General features: G+C 37.7%; 1 protein-coding gene across 1 annotated transcript in view; it reads left to right on the plus strand.

The window, feature by feature from the left end:
* Nucleotides 1-18,515, plus strand: part of TTK (TTK protein kinase) — a 39,931-nt gene extending 21,416 nt beyond the window's left edge. Inside the window, exons 10-22 of the mRNA XM_074864725.1 lie at nt 633-723; nt 3,423-3,604; nt 3,727-3,863; nt 5,351-5,477; nt 6,588-6,680; nt 12,293-12,450; nt 12,532-12,683; nt 13,934-14,058; nt 14,351-14,431; nt 16,478-16,654; nt 17,380-17,470; nt 17,752-17,849; nt 18,268-18,515. Of these exons, the coding sequence (XP_074720826.1) occupies nt 633-723; nt 3,423-3,604; nt 3,727-3,863; nt 5,351-5,477; nt 6,588-6,680; nt 12,293-12,450; nt 12,532-12,683; nt 13,934-14,058; nt 14,351-14,431; nt 16,478-16,654; nt 17,380-17,470; nt 17,752-17,849; nt 18,268-18,357 (1,602 nt within the window). The 3' untranslated portion in view covers nt 18,358-18,515. The remainder of the gene's footprint in view (nt 1-632; nt 724-3,422; nt 3,605-3,726; nt 3,864-5,350; nt 5,478-6,587; nt 6,681-12,292; nt 12,451-12,531; nt 12,684-13,933; nt 14,059-14,350; nt 14,432-16,477; nt 16,655-17,379; nt 17,471-17,751; nt 17,850-18,267) is intronic.
* The last annotated feature ends 426 nt before the right edge of the window (nt 18,516-18,941 follow it).

The raw sequence follows: 18,941 nt of genomic DNA on the forward strand, positions 1-18,941 counted from the left end.
CTTTATGTTAATCAGTTATGAATCAAAACATTCATTGTGGCTTTTAAATTTGAAAATTGTTATGCATAATCAGGCTTTTAAGAAAGACCTTTCTCTGAACAATGCATCTGATGGGAGAAATGGGGGGATGTTAAAAAATGTTATATGACTTAAGATTAAATATGTTTATCTGTTCATGACTACAGGAGCTTTCAGCTGAAGTAATGAGTTTTATCATGGGAAGTACTCTAGTCAATGAAGTCCATTTAATTGTGTTCATTAAGTGCTCTATGGAGCTGTAAACTGTGGCTTTTGATAAGAGATTAATTTTGAGCTGTGCCTTGCATTTTTGTGTCTGGTGTCCCTGTCCTTCGAAAGAAAATTCAAGAATAGAAAGTATTTAGGTCTTTGTTATAGAAACTGTATGATGGAAATTCAGAGTGGTGATGGAGTTTTAAAAATGGTGTCAGTAATACTTGTCTGTGTACCCTTGCACTGTTTTCTGAAGCATATTTGCTTTGTGGTGTGTTGGTCATTAAATACCATAAGGAAATATTTCTTGGACACTATCCTTGGGATTTCCTTTGATTCTTTTTAAGATGCTTTTTGCTGTCTGTAGTCCTTACAAGAAAAAAAATTTTTTATGGTTGCAGATGTTGGATGAGAACAGCTTAGAAATGGCTACAAATTCAACTGTAACTCTCAAAACCAAAATGGATACAAGTCTTGTGATGAAAAGAGAAGGTAAATGTTAATGTGATACTTTAGTAGTTTGAAATAGAACAAGCATTGAAAATCTACGTTCCTGTATGTTAAAAAAAAAATAAATTGCTAAATAAAGTATTCTTCAGAAAGTTACAAAGCTGATCTGCTTGGAATTGAGGGACATTTAATTAAAATTTGGCTTTGGAGTGGTACCTGTGAAAATAATTTAAAAAACCAAAACACCAAACAAACCAAACCAAAAACCCCCGAACACCACAGCAATCCTCACTGTCCGTAAGTGCAGAGTGCTGGGCTTGAAGTAAAATGCCAGTGTATAGTGTTAGTTCATTATGTCCTTAGCTTTTACAAAACATGTAACATAAATAGGCATTGGAATAGCAACAACATGAGGTTTCAGATTAAGATCTGCCAGTCTGAGTGTAGAAAAATGTTGCCAGAGTATCAGATAATAGTGCTAGTTTATACAAAAAAAAAAGTGGATGTTGGCTGAGAGAATTCAAACTAAGAATTATAATGTTCTTGAGGGGTAGTCTGTTTAGGTTTTTTTGAGACAGACTCAAATTATAGTAGTTTGCTTCTCCTGTGACTTTCCTTGTATATGTTCCTAGTTTACCCTAGAGATGCCATAGTTCTAATTTCTTTTGTTGTAAGTGTAATGTGTGATTTGGCTGAAGTAAGCTTAAAAAGGTGAAACCATGACATTGTCTTTCACTTGAAAAAAGTGCAAAGCTCCTGTAATTCTCTGAATGCAGAACATCTGTGGCATCTGTCACTTTCAGCACTCTGCTTTCTATCCTGTTTATGCATTAGTACACGAAACTCTAGGTAGCTTTTTCTGCTGCTGTTTACATGTTAGAAACTATTTCTTATGTTAGGACTGTTTACGTATCTGAATGGTTTGCTTTTGCTTCAGTCAGGTTTCTCTTGTCTTCCTTGGTTTCATCTGTTAAGTATCTGTTGCCATTGGTCAGCTTCACTGCCCCATGAACATTTACTTCTAAATGTTAAATTTATGTCACTGAGCATTTCTTAATTTGTTGTAATACAGTGTTTTCTTCACCTGAGTTTTACCATGGCATATGCATGCATCTTTGGGCAAAGTATAGAATAAATAAGTTTCTTTAATGTCTTAGTTACTTTCTTAGGAGGTTTCCCAAAAGTACAAAAACGCTTTGTCAAAAGGCAAATTGTTTGCCTGTTTTTTTGTGTTCTGCAAAAAAGCCCGAATTATTTTCACCATTCTTTCCATATACTCAGTGCAGTCCAATTTATGAACTTGTACTACATAAATGTGTACTCTTCAGAGGCTTATTAAATTTCAGTGTTGATCAAATGCATTGTTACACTTTTGATTACTGTAAATGCTCTTGCTTTAAGCAACATGGTGTTTCAGCCTTTATTGTAATTTTTTAGAAATTTTATTTTTTAAAGAAATCTAAGATTTGCTATCATTTGAATAGCTGAGATTATTATTGCATTATTAACATACTTCTTGGGAATAATTTTTAATTTATTTTAGAAACAGACATTTTTGGTGTATTCCAGAAATAACCTAAGCTCTACTTAAGTATTTATCTAATGCATAGAGTTTGTGTGAAGTCACCTCATGACACAGAAATATTGGGGTGGTGTGAGGCCACCTAATGTTGTGCTCTTTCTGGGAAATGTTACAAATAACTTGGATTTATAGCAAGTATTTCAGGGCTGGTAAAACTTAGAAAGTTACTACTAATGACTTAGCACCAACACTGTGGAACATGGAATACACGTACTAATCTTTTACAGTTACTTGCCACTTTTGTGTTTCATCAGAAATATAGTTCCCTAGCCAGCTTTCTGATTTCTCTTCCTGCTGAAGAAATTAGGTGAAAATGTCTAATAATATTGCAAGAATTGGATTTAGGATTATATACATACCTACCCTATTGTAGCAAAGAAGAAGATTTCATTTAAAAAATGGTGATTTTTCTCAACTTCAGTGTCCCCTCAACCCCCCAACGAAACCTTTCCCACTAACCTGCATTGGGAACAGTTTGGGTTTCAGGTCATGCTTTCCCTGTTTGCTTCATGCGAGCTTACAGATGAGATGGTAGTTGTAGTGGCTCAGTCCTCCGGTAGCTGAATTGCACTCAGCTTCTGCTTATCATGGGATACTGCTTTCGAGTCCTTTGAAAATAAAAGTGAACGAGCATGTGAAGGAACACTTGTAGGCTGTGCTATTTGCAGCCTGCCCTGCAATCTTCCACCAATTCAATGTCCTGTTACCTCTGCTAAAGGAATCATGAGATGGAGCATGCCTTGTCCCTTTATGCCTCTGGCTTCAGTCATTACACTGCATTATAGGTTGCCTGGTGTCAGAGACAACAGACTTCTAATTTGAAGTATTGCAATAAGCTTATCTTCAATGCTTTATAAACCTGCTCAGTGTCCCAGGATGTAGTACAAATTATGAATATGATCTTGTTCTGTGTGTTGAAGGAAACAGTTGGATCTCTGTTACTGTTATAGTACGATTTTGAAGAATTGCTGTGTTACTACACTGAACTGAATATGAATCCTGAAGATTACAGTAATGCCTTTTAATGCCTGATTCCAGCAAGTCAGCTGTGTTCATTTATTCTGATATATAAAATTTTTCTAGAAACTGTGGGATAAATCTGCCAGAAACTGTTTCAAGTACTAAATATTAAGTCTTTTTAATAATCTGATTTTTTCAGAAAATCAAGTTCAGCATCAGGAGCTGAAGATACCAGAGCTAAGGAGTCTGGAAAGTCAACAGCAACAATCTAGTTCTGACGAAAGCTGTAGAAAGCAGTTGGATCAGATTAGACTAAACTGTGTTAGCAGCAAAAAAAAGTGGCCAATTCAAGAAGTGACACAGAAAAGCTGCTATAGAGAGGTAAAGTAACAGGAATTAGTGGTTTTCTAGCTGCAAGCAGCCTTCACGTGTTGAAAAAATGATTTCTGTGTTCTTAATTATGGCTCCTTGTATGGAATAATATCTTGCTTTGCCCTCTGTAGGGAAAACAGTCAAGCCTTGAAAAATCTGGTCATCCTGTTTCAAAAGGACTATCGCCACCAGATGCTGTTTCTAAGAAAAATGATCCATCATATGTTTGTAGAACACCAAGCACGACGTGTAATGACTATATGGACTGGTAAGCCACTTCCTTGAGCTGCATGCTCATGAACAGTAGTTGATCTCTGGAAATGCTATCAGTTTTTAAGAGGGTTTCTTAAGCTTTTCTGTTCAGATACCAAACAAAATGTCAGAGTGCTTCTGATACTTTGTCAAGTGCCTGACTTTAAGATTCAGGTTGCATTTAGAGAACTTTGCCTTCCCTGTCAGATTTTCAGCATTTGGAAGTATGCCATCAAAACAATAAGTCCTTGTTACGTCATTTATCTCTTTCTCTGATACTTGAAACATTACACTTTCTTTTCAATGCCCGTTTTTTTTGTGGCTGACAGGCTTTTTAGATTGATAACTCTATATCAGTCTGGTTCCCATGATGCAAGTGTCTGTGAGAGCACTCAAGTTTGGAAATGCTAGCATTTGTTTATCCATGCAGTTTTAAATTGAGCATAAACCCCTGTGCATGTGTTGATAAATCTTTCCAATTATATGATAACTTAATATTTTCATAGGTCTCTAGGATCAATCATATAGGTCTAGCCTGTATGATGAGTAAGCACTGTTCCTGTTGGTAGGATCTCTGTCTCTAGTTGTAGAATTTAGAATATCTGTAGTGAATGAAGCACATCATCTCATGATGGAACTTGGTAAGAATAGTCCTTGAGTAGATTCTGTTCTTGCTTCTTTCAACCTTTAATAATATAAAAATTTTTAAAAATGAAATTCTCATTACAGTATGTATGGCACGTGGTAAATATGCAGAATTGAGTGCTTCTGTGTTCAGTGAGAACCATGCTTTTGACTGGTTTTGAATGTTTTTTCAAGCTTTTTTGTCATTTTATTCTCTACAAAAAAATCCTAGGCATATGAATTCTTTTCACTTCTGATCTTAGCATCAGTTTCTGTAAATACTGTGTAAGAAGAGTATATTTGGTAATATAACTAAATATATGGTAGACACATCAAGGGAACAAATCAAAAAACAAAGGTTTTCTTACCATTTTTAGTTTTCTTAAACGCATGCTCGTATACAGTGTAGCTAAAACTCTCAAAGAAAAAACTTTTCATGATTGCCTTGAAGTTGTTTGTCTCAATATGCCTAGTTCAAAAAAAAAGTCTCCATTTAAAAAGGTTTTGAATGAAGAACAATAAGCTGAAGAAAACTAACTGTGGCTCAGACTATTTTGCTGTCTTATGGTCAGCTCTTCTAATTATATGGTGCTTTCATTTTCCAGTTTGCAGGGAGTGCCAGCTAATTAAATCCCCATCCTCAGATACTGTTTACTGTTCAGTTTACTGAAACTACAATGTACATAAATATTTCTTAAGTGTACTTCTAAAGGACTTCTAAGTCAAGAAGTTGAAGTATTAATGCTATTTATTGAATGTCACAGAGGCTTGGGCTTTTGCTAGTCAATAGGGCTTAACTTTAAAGAAGCACTGAAGATTTCAACTTTGTTAGAATAATTTTAGAAACACAACTAAATGCAGATATTATGCGTAATTCAGTTTCAGAACGCCAGTTGTAAAGAACAACTTTCTACCAGGATGTCAAATTTCTACTCCCTACAGCCAGCTGCCGTATTTCCTACCACATACTCCAGTGACTCCATTTCAAAACCAAGTTGGCTTGCAGGTAACAACTTCAGGTCGTCTTCTGCCATTTTTCAGTATGTTTTTTCATTGAAGACTGCTTTAGGTTAAATATATGCGTGTATGTATATATTTTTTTCTAATCTAAAGTTGCTGTTCATCTTTCTGGATGAGTAGTGGAAAGTAGTCTGTATTGCTTATTCTCAAAATAACTGTTTCTTCATATGTATATCTGAATTTAGGTAAAATAAGTCAGCTCTTGAAAAATCAGTTTAGTTGTATCAAAATCCTGAAGCCTTTGTCTGAGATCTAAGCCTTTTCAGATCCTACTTCATGACAGAGGCAAGAACTAGAGTTACTATTTTTGTTCTTCTGTGCTTTTATAGTGGTACTACCCACTACAGTGGAGTACCCATAAAGAGAAGCAGCATGTGTTTAAGAAACATAAGAGTCTGAGGGAGATAAAAGAATGAATTATATTCCTCCCCATTTTGTTAGACTTCCCAAATTTTGATGCATTTGAAGTGGCCTGAAATCATGTAAAAATGGATTACCTTAGATGGATTGCACTTTCAGATAGGAATCTTCCCAGTTGTAGATAGAATTGGAGGGTAGGGTTAAGCTTCCTACTGGAGGATTAATATTTAAAATTTGTGGCTGTTCTACAGCTTGCTGTAGCAGGTACAGGCAATATAGGCTGTTTCAGCTTCACAGCACTGAAGTCTGCTAGCTAGTAGTTAGCTTCAAATAAGAGGTGATTTGAGTACAGCTCTAAGTTAGTTGCCTGTTGTGACTGGAATTCTCTTAGTCTAGTTTCCAACATTATCTATAAAGAGGGAGGTGTCTCTAATGATCTGAGAAGCCTTATTAAAGAACACCCTTTTCTTGATTTGCAGTGTGAAGAGCATTGGTATCTTTTATAAGAGTACAATGATGTTATGTGCCAAGTGATGATCATTATACAAATACTTTTGTGATGGGGATCTTTAGCTTTCCAGACAAACATATTTAAAATTTAGCTGTAGTACCCTTTATTTTGTTCAGAAAGACCAAGACAACTTAAAGCATATTGACTTAAGAAGTTAAAGCTCTAACAAGCTCTGCTGCATGTATACCAATAGTTATTTTCTTAACTTTTTCTCTGTGTACACAGGTTCCATCTTCTATACCTTCACATGAATGTCTTGCCATCAAAGGAAGAGTTTATACAATATTGAAGCAAATAGGTAGTGGAGGCTCAAGTAAGGTAAGGTGCTCTTTTATGCTTTAATAGTTGTAGTTGTACTAGTAGTTGCATTATAAACATACATGTTGAAGTCATCTAGTAAGGAGTGCCTAGCGCTAACATGTACAAAGTGTTTGGTGTCCCAGATAATGTAGAAATTTGTTGTTTTAGTGTTATGTTTAGACTTTATCCCTCATGGATGCAGAAGAAACACAGTGCACAAGTTAGATTTGGTACAGTGCTGTTTTATCAGTCTTCAGATAGCCTGCAATAATAACTGATTAAATATATTATTATGAAAATGGCGCTTCAGTTATTACAGGATGTTAAGCACAGTACTGTTCACTTTAGTGGAGAAAAAGTAAAAGCAGTGGCTAAATAAAGGGGGGATGTTGAAGTGAAGAATAAACAGTGAACAGAAACTCTGAACAGATGTGGTCAGAACACTGAACAGAAGCTACAGTAATAGGAAGAAGTAATCACCTGACTCTCATGAGTGTCTAAATATCACTTAAATCAGTAAACAGTGGTGGGAGCCCAGTTCCTTTTGCTTTCTGCATGAAGGCTTGAAGGCAGATTGTGTATGCTCTTGAAGATAATTTCTATGCTGGAGTATTAGAATTCCTAATAAAATCCGCTCTTCCAAGAGATGTGCTGCAATATTACTGTACATCTTAATTCGAGAAGCTGTTTAGGACAGTGTGAATACATTGTTGAGAAATGCATGGCTTGTAAGGTTGATCGGAAGTTTCTGAAGTGGACAGACCATCCCTTATTACTTCTGTAATATGTGTGAGAAGTGGAGTTTAAGTATGAGTGAAGTGGTGAGCGAACTGCTTTTTATAAGGCAATTTGGGGTCATAGGTACTTGGGAAACAGTTTTGGCAAACCTCTTGTTCAGAAGATAAAGAATTACAGCAAAACCAACATAAACAGTTTTGTGTGAGTTAGATTTCACTTCTGTCTTCTTTCTTCTGTCTCCCACACATTTGCTTCACCTGTATGCTTCTGTGTGTGAAGACTGTATTACTAGTCACAGGGACAGTCTTAAGAATTTCTGTAAGGGAAATTTGATACATGCATGCATTTGATTAATCTTCGCTAACAGCCTATGTAGAACTTAGTCTGCAGTGCATGGAAAGTGAAATGGTTATTTTCAGTTAATCTGAGGCATGCAGTGCAATATAAATTGGATACTTAAGTTAAATGATAGCATTTCTAATAAAAACACTTTTTAAAGTGTGCTTTTTGACTTGCCAAAAATTGCCTAGAAAGCTTAGTTAGAGCCAGTTTTAGAAGCGAATATCTCTAATCTTATACTTAAATTCAATCAACTAAATCCTCTGGTGTTTTGTTTTAAAGCATGGATTTTTCCCAAACTGGCTCTAGGTGCCTGAGATGGTATTTAAGATTGACCTTGTTGTATAGCTTTTCAATTTTTTAAACTAAAAATATTTGATACTTGTCATTTTACAGCATTAGATTTTTTTCAGAAATCCCCGTATGTCTAGACTTCAAAATTTTTAACATATTTAATCATATTCATTTAGACTTGGCTTATATTCATGACCCTTTGTGCCTAGTTTTTATTTTGGTTTGATGTTTGCATATGCAGGAACTGACAAAACCAAAGTAGTACTGAGCAGTCAAGCTGTGTGCTTTCTAGTGATAGAAACAGTCCAGGTGTGTTTTAAGAGATAGGAAATTGGTTTTAAATGTTGCAATACCTTAAAATCATAGAATAGTTGGGGTTGGAAGGGACTGTTAAAGGTCTAGTCCAACCTCCCCTGCAGTGAGCAGGGACACCTTCCACTAGACCAGGTTGCTCAGAGCTCTGTCCAGCCTGACCTTGAATGTTTCCAGGGATTGGGGCATCCACCACTTCTGTGGGCAACCTGTTCCAGTGTTTCACTGCCCTCTTCACCACAGTCTTCTTTACATGTAGTCTAAATCTACCCTCTTTTAGTTTAAAACTGTTACCCCTTGTCCTATCGCAACAGGCCCTGCTAAAACATTTGTCCCCATCTTTCCTGTAGGCCCCCTTTAAGTACTGAAAGGCCTCAATAATGTCTCCCCAGAGCCTTCTTCAGGCTGAATGACCCTCAGCTCTCTCAGCCTTTCATCATAGGAGAGGTGTTCCATTCCTCTGATCATTTTCGTGGCCCTCCTCTGGACCTGCTCCAACAGGTCCATGTCTTTCCTGTGCTGAGGACTCCAGAGCTGGATGCAGTACTCCAGGTGGGGTCTCACGAGAGCTGAGCAGAGGAACAGAATGGCCTCTCTCAACCTGCTGGTCATGCTTCTCTTTATGCAGCCCAGGATATGGTTGGCTTTTAGGGCTGCGAGTGCACGTTGCTGGCTCATGTTCAGCTTTTCCTCCACCAGTACCCTCAAGTCCTTCTTGGTGGGGCTTTCCTCAATCACTTCATCCCACAGCCTGTATTGATACCAGGGGTTGCCCCAACCCATGTGCAGGACCTTGCACTTGGCCTTGTTGAACCTCATGAGGTTCATGTGGGCCTGTTTCTCAAGCTTGTTTAGGTCCCTCTGGATGGCAACCTGTCTCTCAGGCATGTCAACTGCACCACTCAGCTTGGTGTTGTCGGCAAACTTGCTGAGGGTGCACTCAATCCCTGTCACTGTTGGAGATACTAAACAGCACTGGTCCCCATACGGACCCCTGAGGGACACCACTGGTCACTGATCTCCATCTGGACACTGAGCTGTTGACCACTGCCCTCTGGATGCGACCATCCAACCAATGCCTCATCCGCTGAACAGTACGCCCATTGCACCTATGTTTCTCCAATTTAGAGGGAAGGATGTTGTGGGGGACCATATCAAAGGCCTTACAGAAATCCAGATAGATGACACCAGTAGCTTTTCCCTTGTCTGCTGAGGTAGTCACTTCATCATAGAAGGCCGCTAGGTTGGTCAGGCAGGACTTGCCCTTGGTGAAGCCTGCCAGGGCTGTCTTGAATCACCTCCTTGTCCTCCACGTGCCTTAGCACAGCTTCTAGGAGGGTCTGTTCCATGATCTTCCCAGGCACAGAGGTGAGGCTGACAGGTGGGTAGTTCTTAGGGTCCTCTTTTCTACCCTTTTAAAAAATGGGTGCAATGTTTCCCTTTTTCCAGTCACCAGGGACTTCCCCTGACTGCTGTGACTTTTCAAATATCATGGAGAGTGGCTTGGCAACTACATCAGCCAATTCCCTCAGGACTCTGGGATGCATCTCATCAGGTTCCATAGACTTACCTCAGGTGGTCATGAACCTGATCTTCTCTTACAGTGGGAGGGACTTTGCTCCCCCAGTCCCTGTCTTGCAGTCCATCCATTTGAGAGGTGTGGGAAGAGAGGTTGCCAGTGAAGACAGGCAAAAAGTTGGTGATTCTGTTAATCCAGAAAGTAGTAAATTGAAAAGAATAACAGAATAGAATGACAATAGAATATTTCAGTTGGAAGGAACCTACAGTGGTCATCTAGTCCAACTACCTGGCCACTTCAGGGCTCACCAAAAGTTAAAGCATTTTATTAAGGGCATTGGCCAAGTGCCTCTTAAACACTGACAAGCTTGGGGCATTGACCACCTCTCTAGGAAGCCTGTTCCAGTGTTTGACCACCCTGTAAGCAAAGAAATGCTTCTTCCTAATGTGAAGTCTAAACCTCCCCTGGTGCAGTTTTGAACCATTCCTGTGCATCCTGTCACTGGATACCAGGGAGAAGAGATCAGCACTTCCCTTTCCACTTCCCCTCTTCCAGAAGCTGTAGAAAGCAATGAGGTTGCCTCTCAGCCTCCTCTTCTCCAAACTAGACAAGCCCAAAGGCCTTAGTCCTCATAGGACATTCCTTCCAGCCCTTTTACCACCTTTGTTGCCCTCCTCTGGACCTGTTCAAGGACCTTTAACATCCTTCTTAAATTGTGGGGCCCATAACTGCACAGAGTACTCAAGGTGAGGCTGCACCAAGGCTGAATACAGCAGGATAGTCACCTCTCTGGCTGGTTATGCTGTGTTTGATGCACCCCAGGATGTGATCTGCCCTCTTGGCTGCCAGGGCTGCCACTGCTGACTCGTATCGAGCCTGCTGCCAACCAGTGCCCCCAGACCCCTTTCTGCAGGGCTGCTCTCCAGCAACTCCTCTCCCAGTTTATACTTATGTCTGGGGTTACTCCCTCCCAGGTGCAGAATCCAACATTTGTTCTTGTTAAATTTCATGCCATTAATGATTGCCCAATGCTCCAATCTATCTAGATCCCTCAGCAAGGCCTCAGGTTCCTCAAGAGAGTCAACAGCATGTCCCAGGCTGGTATCATCAGCAGACTTGTTAACAGTGCATTTAACTCCTGCATCCAGATAATTGATAAATATATTGAACAGAAATAGCCCTAGAACTGAACCCTGAGGAACACCACTGGTGACTGGTCGCCAGCCAGATGTAGCCCTATTCACCACAACCTTTGAGTTCTGCTATTGAGCTAGTTCTTCACCCAGCACACTGTGAACCCACTCATTCCACAGTTGGAGAGCTTGTCTGGAAGGATGTTGTGAGGGACAGTATGAAAAGCCTTACTAAAATACAAAAAACCCTACATCTACCTCCTTCCCTTCACTAGGGGAGTGACCTTATCATAGAAGGATATCAAATTAGTTAAACAGGATTTTCCCTTTGTGAACCCACTTTGACTGTGCCTAATGATTGTATTGTCCTTTTAAATGCTTTTCAATAGCATCCAGTATGAGCTCTGTAATTTTGCTGGGAACTGAGGTTAGACTAACAGGTCTGTAGTTTACTGTGTCTTCCCTCAGACCCATCTTGCAGGTTGGAATAACATTGGCTGACTACCAGTCAGCAGGGACCTCCAGGAAGAAAAGCTTCTTGTTCTGGCAGTGTACAGTCATAGGATGAGGTAGGATGGAAGGGATCTCTGCATGTCACTTGGTCCAATGGTCTGCTTAAAGCAAGGCCAAAATAGAGCAAGCTGCTATCATCTTTTGCAGCTGAATTTAGAGTATCACAAGGGATGGAGATTTCACAGCCTCGCTGGACAACCTGCTCTCCTGTTTAACTACATGGTGGTGAAAGAAATTTTCCTATATCTAGTTGGAATTTTCCTTCTTGTTAGCTATGCCTGTTGCCTCTCATACTTTGATGTTTAAGAGGAGTCTTTTTCATATGTTCCCTTTAAGTAGCTTAAGATAGCAATAAGCTTTCCTGCAGCCTTTTCGTCTTAAGACTGAATGGACCTAGTGCTCTCAGCCTCGTACGTGCCATGTGGTCTAACCTCCAAATCATCTTGGTGTGACAGAATGGATGTGCAGTGGCAGGACAAACCCTTATCTCTGTGGGAGGTGTTATTTTGCATGCTAATCACTTCAGACTTGTGATGAAATACACCTAGTGAAATATTATGTGGTACCAAGGTACCTTCTGACAGAGTTGTTTCTGTTGTAACTGGTGGCTTCTTTATTAATTTTTCTTCATGCTGACTTGTATGAACTTCTTTGTAAATTTAGTGTTGCTTTTCCCTTTTGAAAAGGTACACTTCTTTGAAGTTCTGGCTGCGGTGAGATGAAGGACCATAGTAAATCAGAAGTAGAATTGAATGAAGTTACTAACTGATACTGTTTTGCAGGTGTTTCAAGTACTGAATGAGAAGAAGCAGCTGTATGCTGTCAAATATGTGAATCTAGAGGAAGCTGATCAACACACTGTTGAGAGCTATAAGAATGAAATTGCTCATTTGAGTAAATTGCAGCAACATAGTGATAAGATCATCCGTCTTTATGGCTAGTGAGTAAACACTAATTTTATTAAAAGGTATCTTTTTATATAAAGTCTCTTAAATTTTAATATAAGTATATTTATTCCTAGTGAAATTACTGATCATCATATCTACATGGTAATGGAGTGCGGAAATATTGATCTTAATAGCTGGCTCAAAAAGAAAAAAAACATTGATCCATTGGAACGGAAGAGCTATTGGAAAAATATGCTGGAAGCTGTTCACACAATCCACGAATATGGTATTCTTAAATAATTCTAGGTATTTGTATAGGTTATATGGCAGAGATAATATGAATGTGTTTAAGTTTTGGAGGTGGTGTTGCTCTTGGTTTTGGTGTAAGCCTAGTGATGTTCAAAGAAGGGTATTTACTGTATTGTAAAAAAAGCTTCAGTGAAAGAAAAGATGAGTAAATCTTGATGCAGCAGTAGACTTACTTTGCTAATTCAAAGGGATCTCCAAGTATCACCACTTCATAATGTTTTCTATTTCCTTGCAACAGACAGAAGATAATCTTTTCGGTATTAGACCACATTGTATACTCCCAGTACTGCTTGTTCTCCATTACATGCAAATGAAGCCACTCATCCTCTCCAAATAATCTTTGACATTAATGACAGCTCTTACACAGCTCTGTCATCTTTACTTTGACATAGTGTTTCAGCTTTTTCTCATAGTTCTTCAGGCCTTCCTTTCATCTTTACCTATGTAATTGAAATGCATGCATCTGTATTCTGTTTGCCTGTATAACATAAGGGAGAGAGAATATTTGAATCCTTTTCCTGTTTAAGAAAAAAAGTGGAGCCCTATACATACAGCAGAGAGCATCACCTTATTACAGCACAAGAACACTAGAACATTCAATAATATAGAAAGACAGTGAAACCTACTAAAACACAGCCTACTTAATGTGATGTGTCCTTCAAACAAACAATTATGCAAAATATAAAGATGGATTGGTTGATTATATGGATAATAACCAAAATTCATAATAAATCATGTAAGTAGGGTTTGTGAGAAGTCACTTGTATATAATCCTCAGTGAATGGTACCTTTCAGATCAGGAAGCAGGAAACATCAGATTAAGAAATATATTTCTCTTACTTAAGTACCTGCTTAGCTGATTATTTAAGAGAAGGCTACAGGAAGGGACAAGCTATTGAATTGCTCCAAAACAGCAGTTCAGTACGGCTGTGTGCACATAGAGCTAGAGGGGCTGTCCCTGAGAGATACGGTGCAGCTCAAGTCTCTTGGAGCTATTTTGGGGTGCCTGCAGATTTGAATAAGTGACAACTCAAGCTATAAAGTCATGCAGGTCTTAACTGTTTAAAAAGAAATGGAAACACTTTGCAAAGAATATTTGGTTTTGGCCGGGTCAATCTGATCTGCATCTTCTTTCTGCAAGGGTTACTGGGAGTTGAGCAATAAAAAAAGCCATAGTAGTAACTTAGATTGACTAAACCTGGATTGACTTTAAACTCTATTTTGCAGGCATTATTCACAGTGATCTGAAACCAGCAAACTTTCTGATAGTTGATGGAATGTTAAAACTAATTGACTTTGGCATTGCAAACCAAATGCAGCCAGATGTGACAAGCATCATTAAAGATTCTCAGGTGAAATACTTCTGGAAAATCTATGTACACTTTTCTGTGAAGTGCTATAGTTCTTGCTGATTATGTTGATTAGTGTAGTAAGTTAAAGGAATACTGAAATTTTATGCTGAAAGGTTTTATATATATAAAAATATCCATAGAAACAAATTTTTACATGTTTTTATTGAATGGAATAACAGTGGCCTTCAGCCTTCATAGAAACAAATTTTCAAGACGCTTTTCAGTGCTTTGAGACAGAAATCTAACTTTTTATCACTTCACTAAAGGAATATTTTTACGTTTTTATGGCTAGGTTGGCACAATGAATTATATGCCACCCGAAGCGATAAAAGATATGTCGTCTTATGGAGAAAATGGGAAATCTCGATCTAAGGTAACATATCCTTTTTTTTCCTATTCCCTTCATGTTAAGAAGAAAGTAATTCAGGCATATATATTAAGATTTTAGTCTTCTCAAAACCTTCTGCTGAAACTAGAACATAAGGAAATCCATTGTGCCATGATGACAGTGGGCAGAGATTTATTCCTTTCAGAGTTTATTCTTCTCAGCTACCTAAAAACACTTTGCAGATGGTGTTTAGAAAAATGTAAGTGCTGAATTAATGAATAAAATTGAAACCAAAACAGATGCACAAGTTTGGGTGTTGGAGAAGCTGATAATATAGTGATGAAAGCTAAACTGATAATAAATGCAAAAATACTTTTAAAATCCATTTTATGGAGCAGTATAAACCAGTCTTCTGTTATCAGTGTGAATGGTATCGAACAGCAATATAGAGTACAGTGAAATGTATACAGCCTTTCACATGGAATCATGGAATATCTCAAGCTGGAAGGGACCCATAAGGATCATTGAGTCCAGCTCCCTTTTCACAGACATATCAGAGGCTGTACTAATAACTAATGTTACAAAAGTCTTTTGAGCATCTTAAGGGTCCACCATGCTCTGCATCCCTGACAAGTCCTCCTTTGCACTGAAAACACTCCAGGCTAGAGCTTTTAGGGGGTGTTTCTGGGAGGATATTCCATGGAGTCGAGTGAGAGAATCATTCCTCAGTCCCTCCTTGGTTGCCTGTTGTGCTGCTTATGCCCTTTGTGTTCTGCCAAAAATTGGTGGAGCTCTTATGGTACTGCTAGCTGCTATGCAGCTACATATTAGCATTCTGCATAAATAACCCTGGCTTAGAAATCCTTTTCCGAAAGCAAGAAAATTTGCTTTCTGATATAAACCATTGTTAGTATGTTTGCTTAAACAACAAGATAGGATAATGCTTGTGTCATTGTCATTTTTGAATTTTAAGTGAGGGGCAGGTTTTGCAAGAAAGGAGTGATGCCTAATAAGGTCTTTTAAAAGTTGATACATTGAAGTCTAGTATTTTAGAGGACATATGTATGAGTTCTGTGTATCCTATTCATTTCTCTATGCTACAGGGTACTGTGTGTTGTAGAACTTTTATAACTTCAGGGCAATGGAATGTGAATGGTGAAGAAGGTGCTGAAGGAAAGCAATTTCATATTGGCAGTCAAACTTCAGTTAAGGGGTACATAGTTTTGTGGAAAGGTATTTAAAAAAACCCCCAACATATTCATACATATGTGCATATACGTACTCAAAGACTGTGACTTTTTAACAGTTTAATGGAAGTATTATTATGTAGTGAAACACAATCTTGTCTTTCTAAACACCAAATAGAATGTTTTATAGATTTCTTCCAAGGATGATACTTTTAACCTTTTTTTACATTTTTAAAAATTACGTACAAAGTACAGACTTGTTCTGGAGCTCTGCTCATCTAAGCAAAAATCTAACCACTGCTGCTGGGAGACAGGCTTTCTATGTGCCTCCTTCCCCACCCTCCTCCTCCTCCTCTTCCCCCAGTTCCCCAACCTTATGTGCTTTTTTCAAAGTGCTTCAGCTTTAACAGGAGAAGTGGAAAGTCTTCCTGTAAGGAACAGCCCAGGTGTGGTGGTTGAAATCTGGATCTGAATCCTTTAAACCCAGAGGAACTGAACTATGGCTTCCCGCTTTGGGGACATGGCTGTAATGTTTGACTGGTTTCTGGATTGAATTAATTTAATATGTTTTCAGTTGTATTTACTCATAAATCCAAAATTAGAATCCTGCTTTCAACTTGTTAAGGACTACCTTTATTTTTAGTTGTTAAAGTAAGTTGATTTTCAAAGATTATTAATAAAAATAGCTTTCTTACAAAATATTAGTGAATGAAGCCACATCACTGTCTTAGCAGATAATGGCATGCTGTCCCGGTGATTTTGTGTGATTAGTTATTAAGGTCTGTTACCCAATGTAAAATAGATACGCTGTTAAGTTGAAAAGACTGTACAATCATATGATAAACTGAGTGAAGGGACAGTTCCTTAAGTGAGGAGTAATCTTGTGGGTTTTGTTTTTATTTAGATAAGTCCTAAAAGTGATGTGTGGTCATTGGGATGCATTTTGTACTGTATGACGTATGGAAGGACTCCATTTCAACATATAACAAATCCAATTAATAAACTGCATGCTATTGTTGATCCTAGTTATGAAATAGAATTTCCAGATATTGCTGAGAAGGATCTTCAAGATGTGCTAAAGGTAACTATTCCTTAAGATTAATTTTTATTCAAATAATGATAAAATCTTTATTTAAAGCATATTTTCTTAAACTGAATGAGCTGTGCCTGAGAAACTTGTTTCACAAATAAATGCTTACTGCTACGTGTACAGGCTTTCTTCCAAAAGAATACTTAAGCTAGAGCTGCTTCATATAGTTTCCATAGTAAAAGTCTACTTTCAGCTCAGTAGCAAATAAACAAGTAAATACTTAAAGCAGTCTGGCTTAACTCCTTTGCCTGAACAACCCCAAGTAAATACAGTAGCTTTTGTACTTGCCATCCATTTCCCTCACCATACATATTTGCTGTTTTTTGAAACTTGGCCTATGCTTTTACTCAGGCCCTAACTGGTGTTGCTCAGCAGGTAACAAACTGAAACCCAGAAACACTTATCCCCCTAACTTTCAAATCTCTGTGTCATTTTGTGTCGTTCGGTATAAAAGGATATTGTAGGTTCTGTTCTTCACCTCCTCCAACATTGTTGCTTGAGTAAAACAGGATACCAAGCTTTACTCTGAAGATAATTGCTAATGAAAGCAGTTAGGTTAATCTGTTACTGTATTGCGAGTTGAGTCTTTCTGAATATGTAGTTTGGCAGTAAGAAGTTCTGACATGCATCTACAGGGTCTTTTAGAGATCCTCACTGTTAATTCTTAGGAAAATTCTTAATTTATAGGCAAAGCATTCTTCTTTTTTCATTTGCAGCACTGTTTAATAAGAAATCCTAAACAAAGAATATCTGTTTCGGAGTTGCTGGTACATCCCTATGTTCAAATTCAAAGTCATTGTCAAACAGGTAGGTTTATTTTAAAATACATTTTTATTTAATTTATAATTCTGTTAAAGCAAAATTTTTATGTGTACTTTCTATTTGCTAGTGTAACAATCTGTTTTGTTTGGTGCCTATGTTTCAGAAAAGACTTCGGTATTTTAATTAAACCTCTTCCAAACTGCACTGGTAATTCATATGTAGTTGTATACAACTTTAGCATAATTACAAATTATGCTAAATAATGCTTATGCTAAAATAATTATGCTTAAATTATGCTAAATTATGCTTAATTACAAATTATGCAGGTGTTCCACATGCAAAAGGAACAACAGAGGAAATGAAACGTATCCTTGGCCAGCTTGTTGGCTTGAATTCTCCCAACTCTATTTCTAGAGCTGCTAGGGTAAGTAAACTTTCTATTTTGTATGGTAGTACCTGTTCACGCAAACAAAGGTTAGAATGTTTGGTAGAGAAAGCTGAAGATATGTATATCAAAGCTTTAACCACAGGTGAAAAAACATTACACATTTTAGTGCTTTTGTCTGCAAGCATGCAGAATCTCTCCACGTCCTGAACAGGAAGGGTTGAAAGGATTATAGTAATCTTGATTTTTTTGGCCTTTTCTTTCCTGGTACAACTAGGCTGTCTTAAGTGTATCTTTATTTTCTGATTTGAGACAGAAATTTTAGTATGGAGTTTGGAATATTTCAGTATGTCATGACTTATTTCAAGTGGTGATGTTTGTTATAAAAAATATAGTTTGAATTCATGTGTGTTACAACTGTGTTCACCTGAATACTTGTGTTTTTATTAACTTTCAGACTTTATATGAACAGTGCAACAGTGGTAAAAGTCTTGATGTATCAGCATTTTCAAAACTTGGGAGTCAAAAATCATGGACAACAAAATGATGTACTACTGTTCAGGATGCATCAGAGATGTCTGGTCTGTTCAAAATATTTTGTGCTGCTAGCTTTTAAAAGGACATTCAGCATAAAGTTCACATTTTTAAATGTTCTTTGTGTCTTCTGATAATGCTTTGCAGATCATTAAAAAGAATTTAATTGAATGCTTTTCATGGTGGGCTGTTTTACTCTTTGCATGCCACTTGGATTGAACAATGAAAATTGCTAGTTGGTGATTATGGTTTTTGTTACTTAGACAGCACTACAGTGTTTGGCGTACAAAAACTTTCATGAGAATCTTCAAGCTCTTCTATCCACCAGAAGCTAAAGCAAAATTCTTAAAATGCCGATTGGTGTACATGAAAACATGCAAATATCTCTTGAAATATCTCCTATGACGTAGAGCATTTTGCTCTTCAGTCCTTTTCGACAAATACCTCTTATATCCAGTTTTGATCATAACTAAGGAAATAACCCCTCTGTTTATATAAGTGATTAGTTATGTTACTGGTAGATACCTGTAAATGTCACCCAGTTTTTGAGCTGTTGCTGTGGTTAAGTGGAAACATCAGGACTGTTCTGAAGTTATA

The sequence above is a fragment of the Strix uralensis genome, chromosome 3 (genome assembly GCF_047716275.1).
Source record: "Strix uralensis isolate ZFMK-TIS-50842 chromosome 3, bStrUra1, whole genome shotgun sequence".
NCBI lineage: Eukaryota > Metazoa > Chordata > Aves > Strigiformes > Strigidae > Strix > Strix uralensis.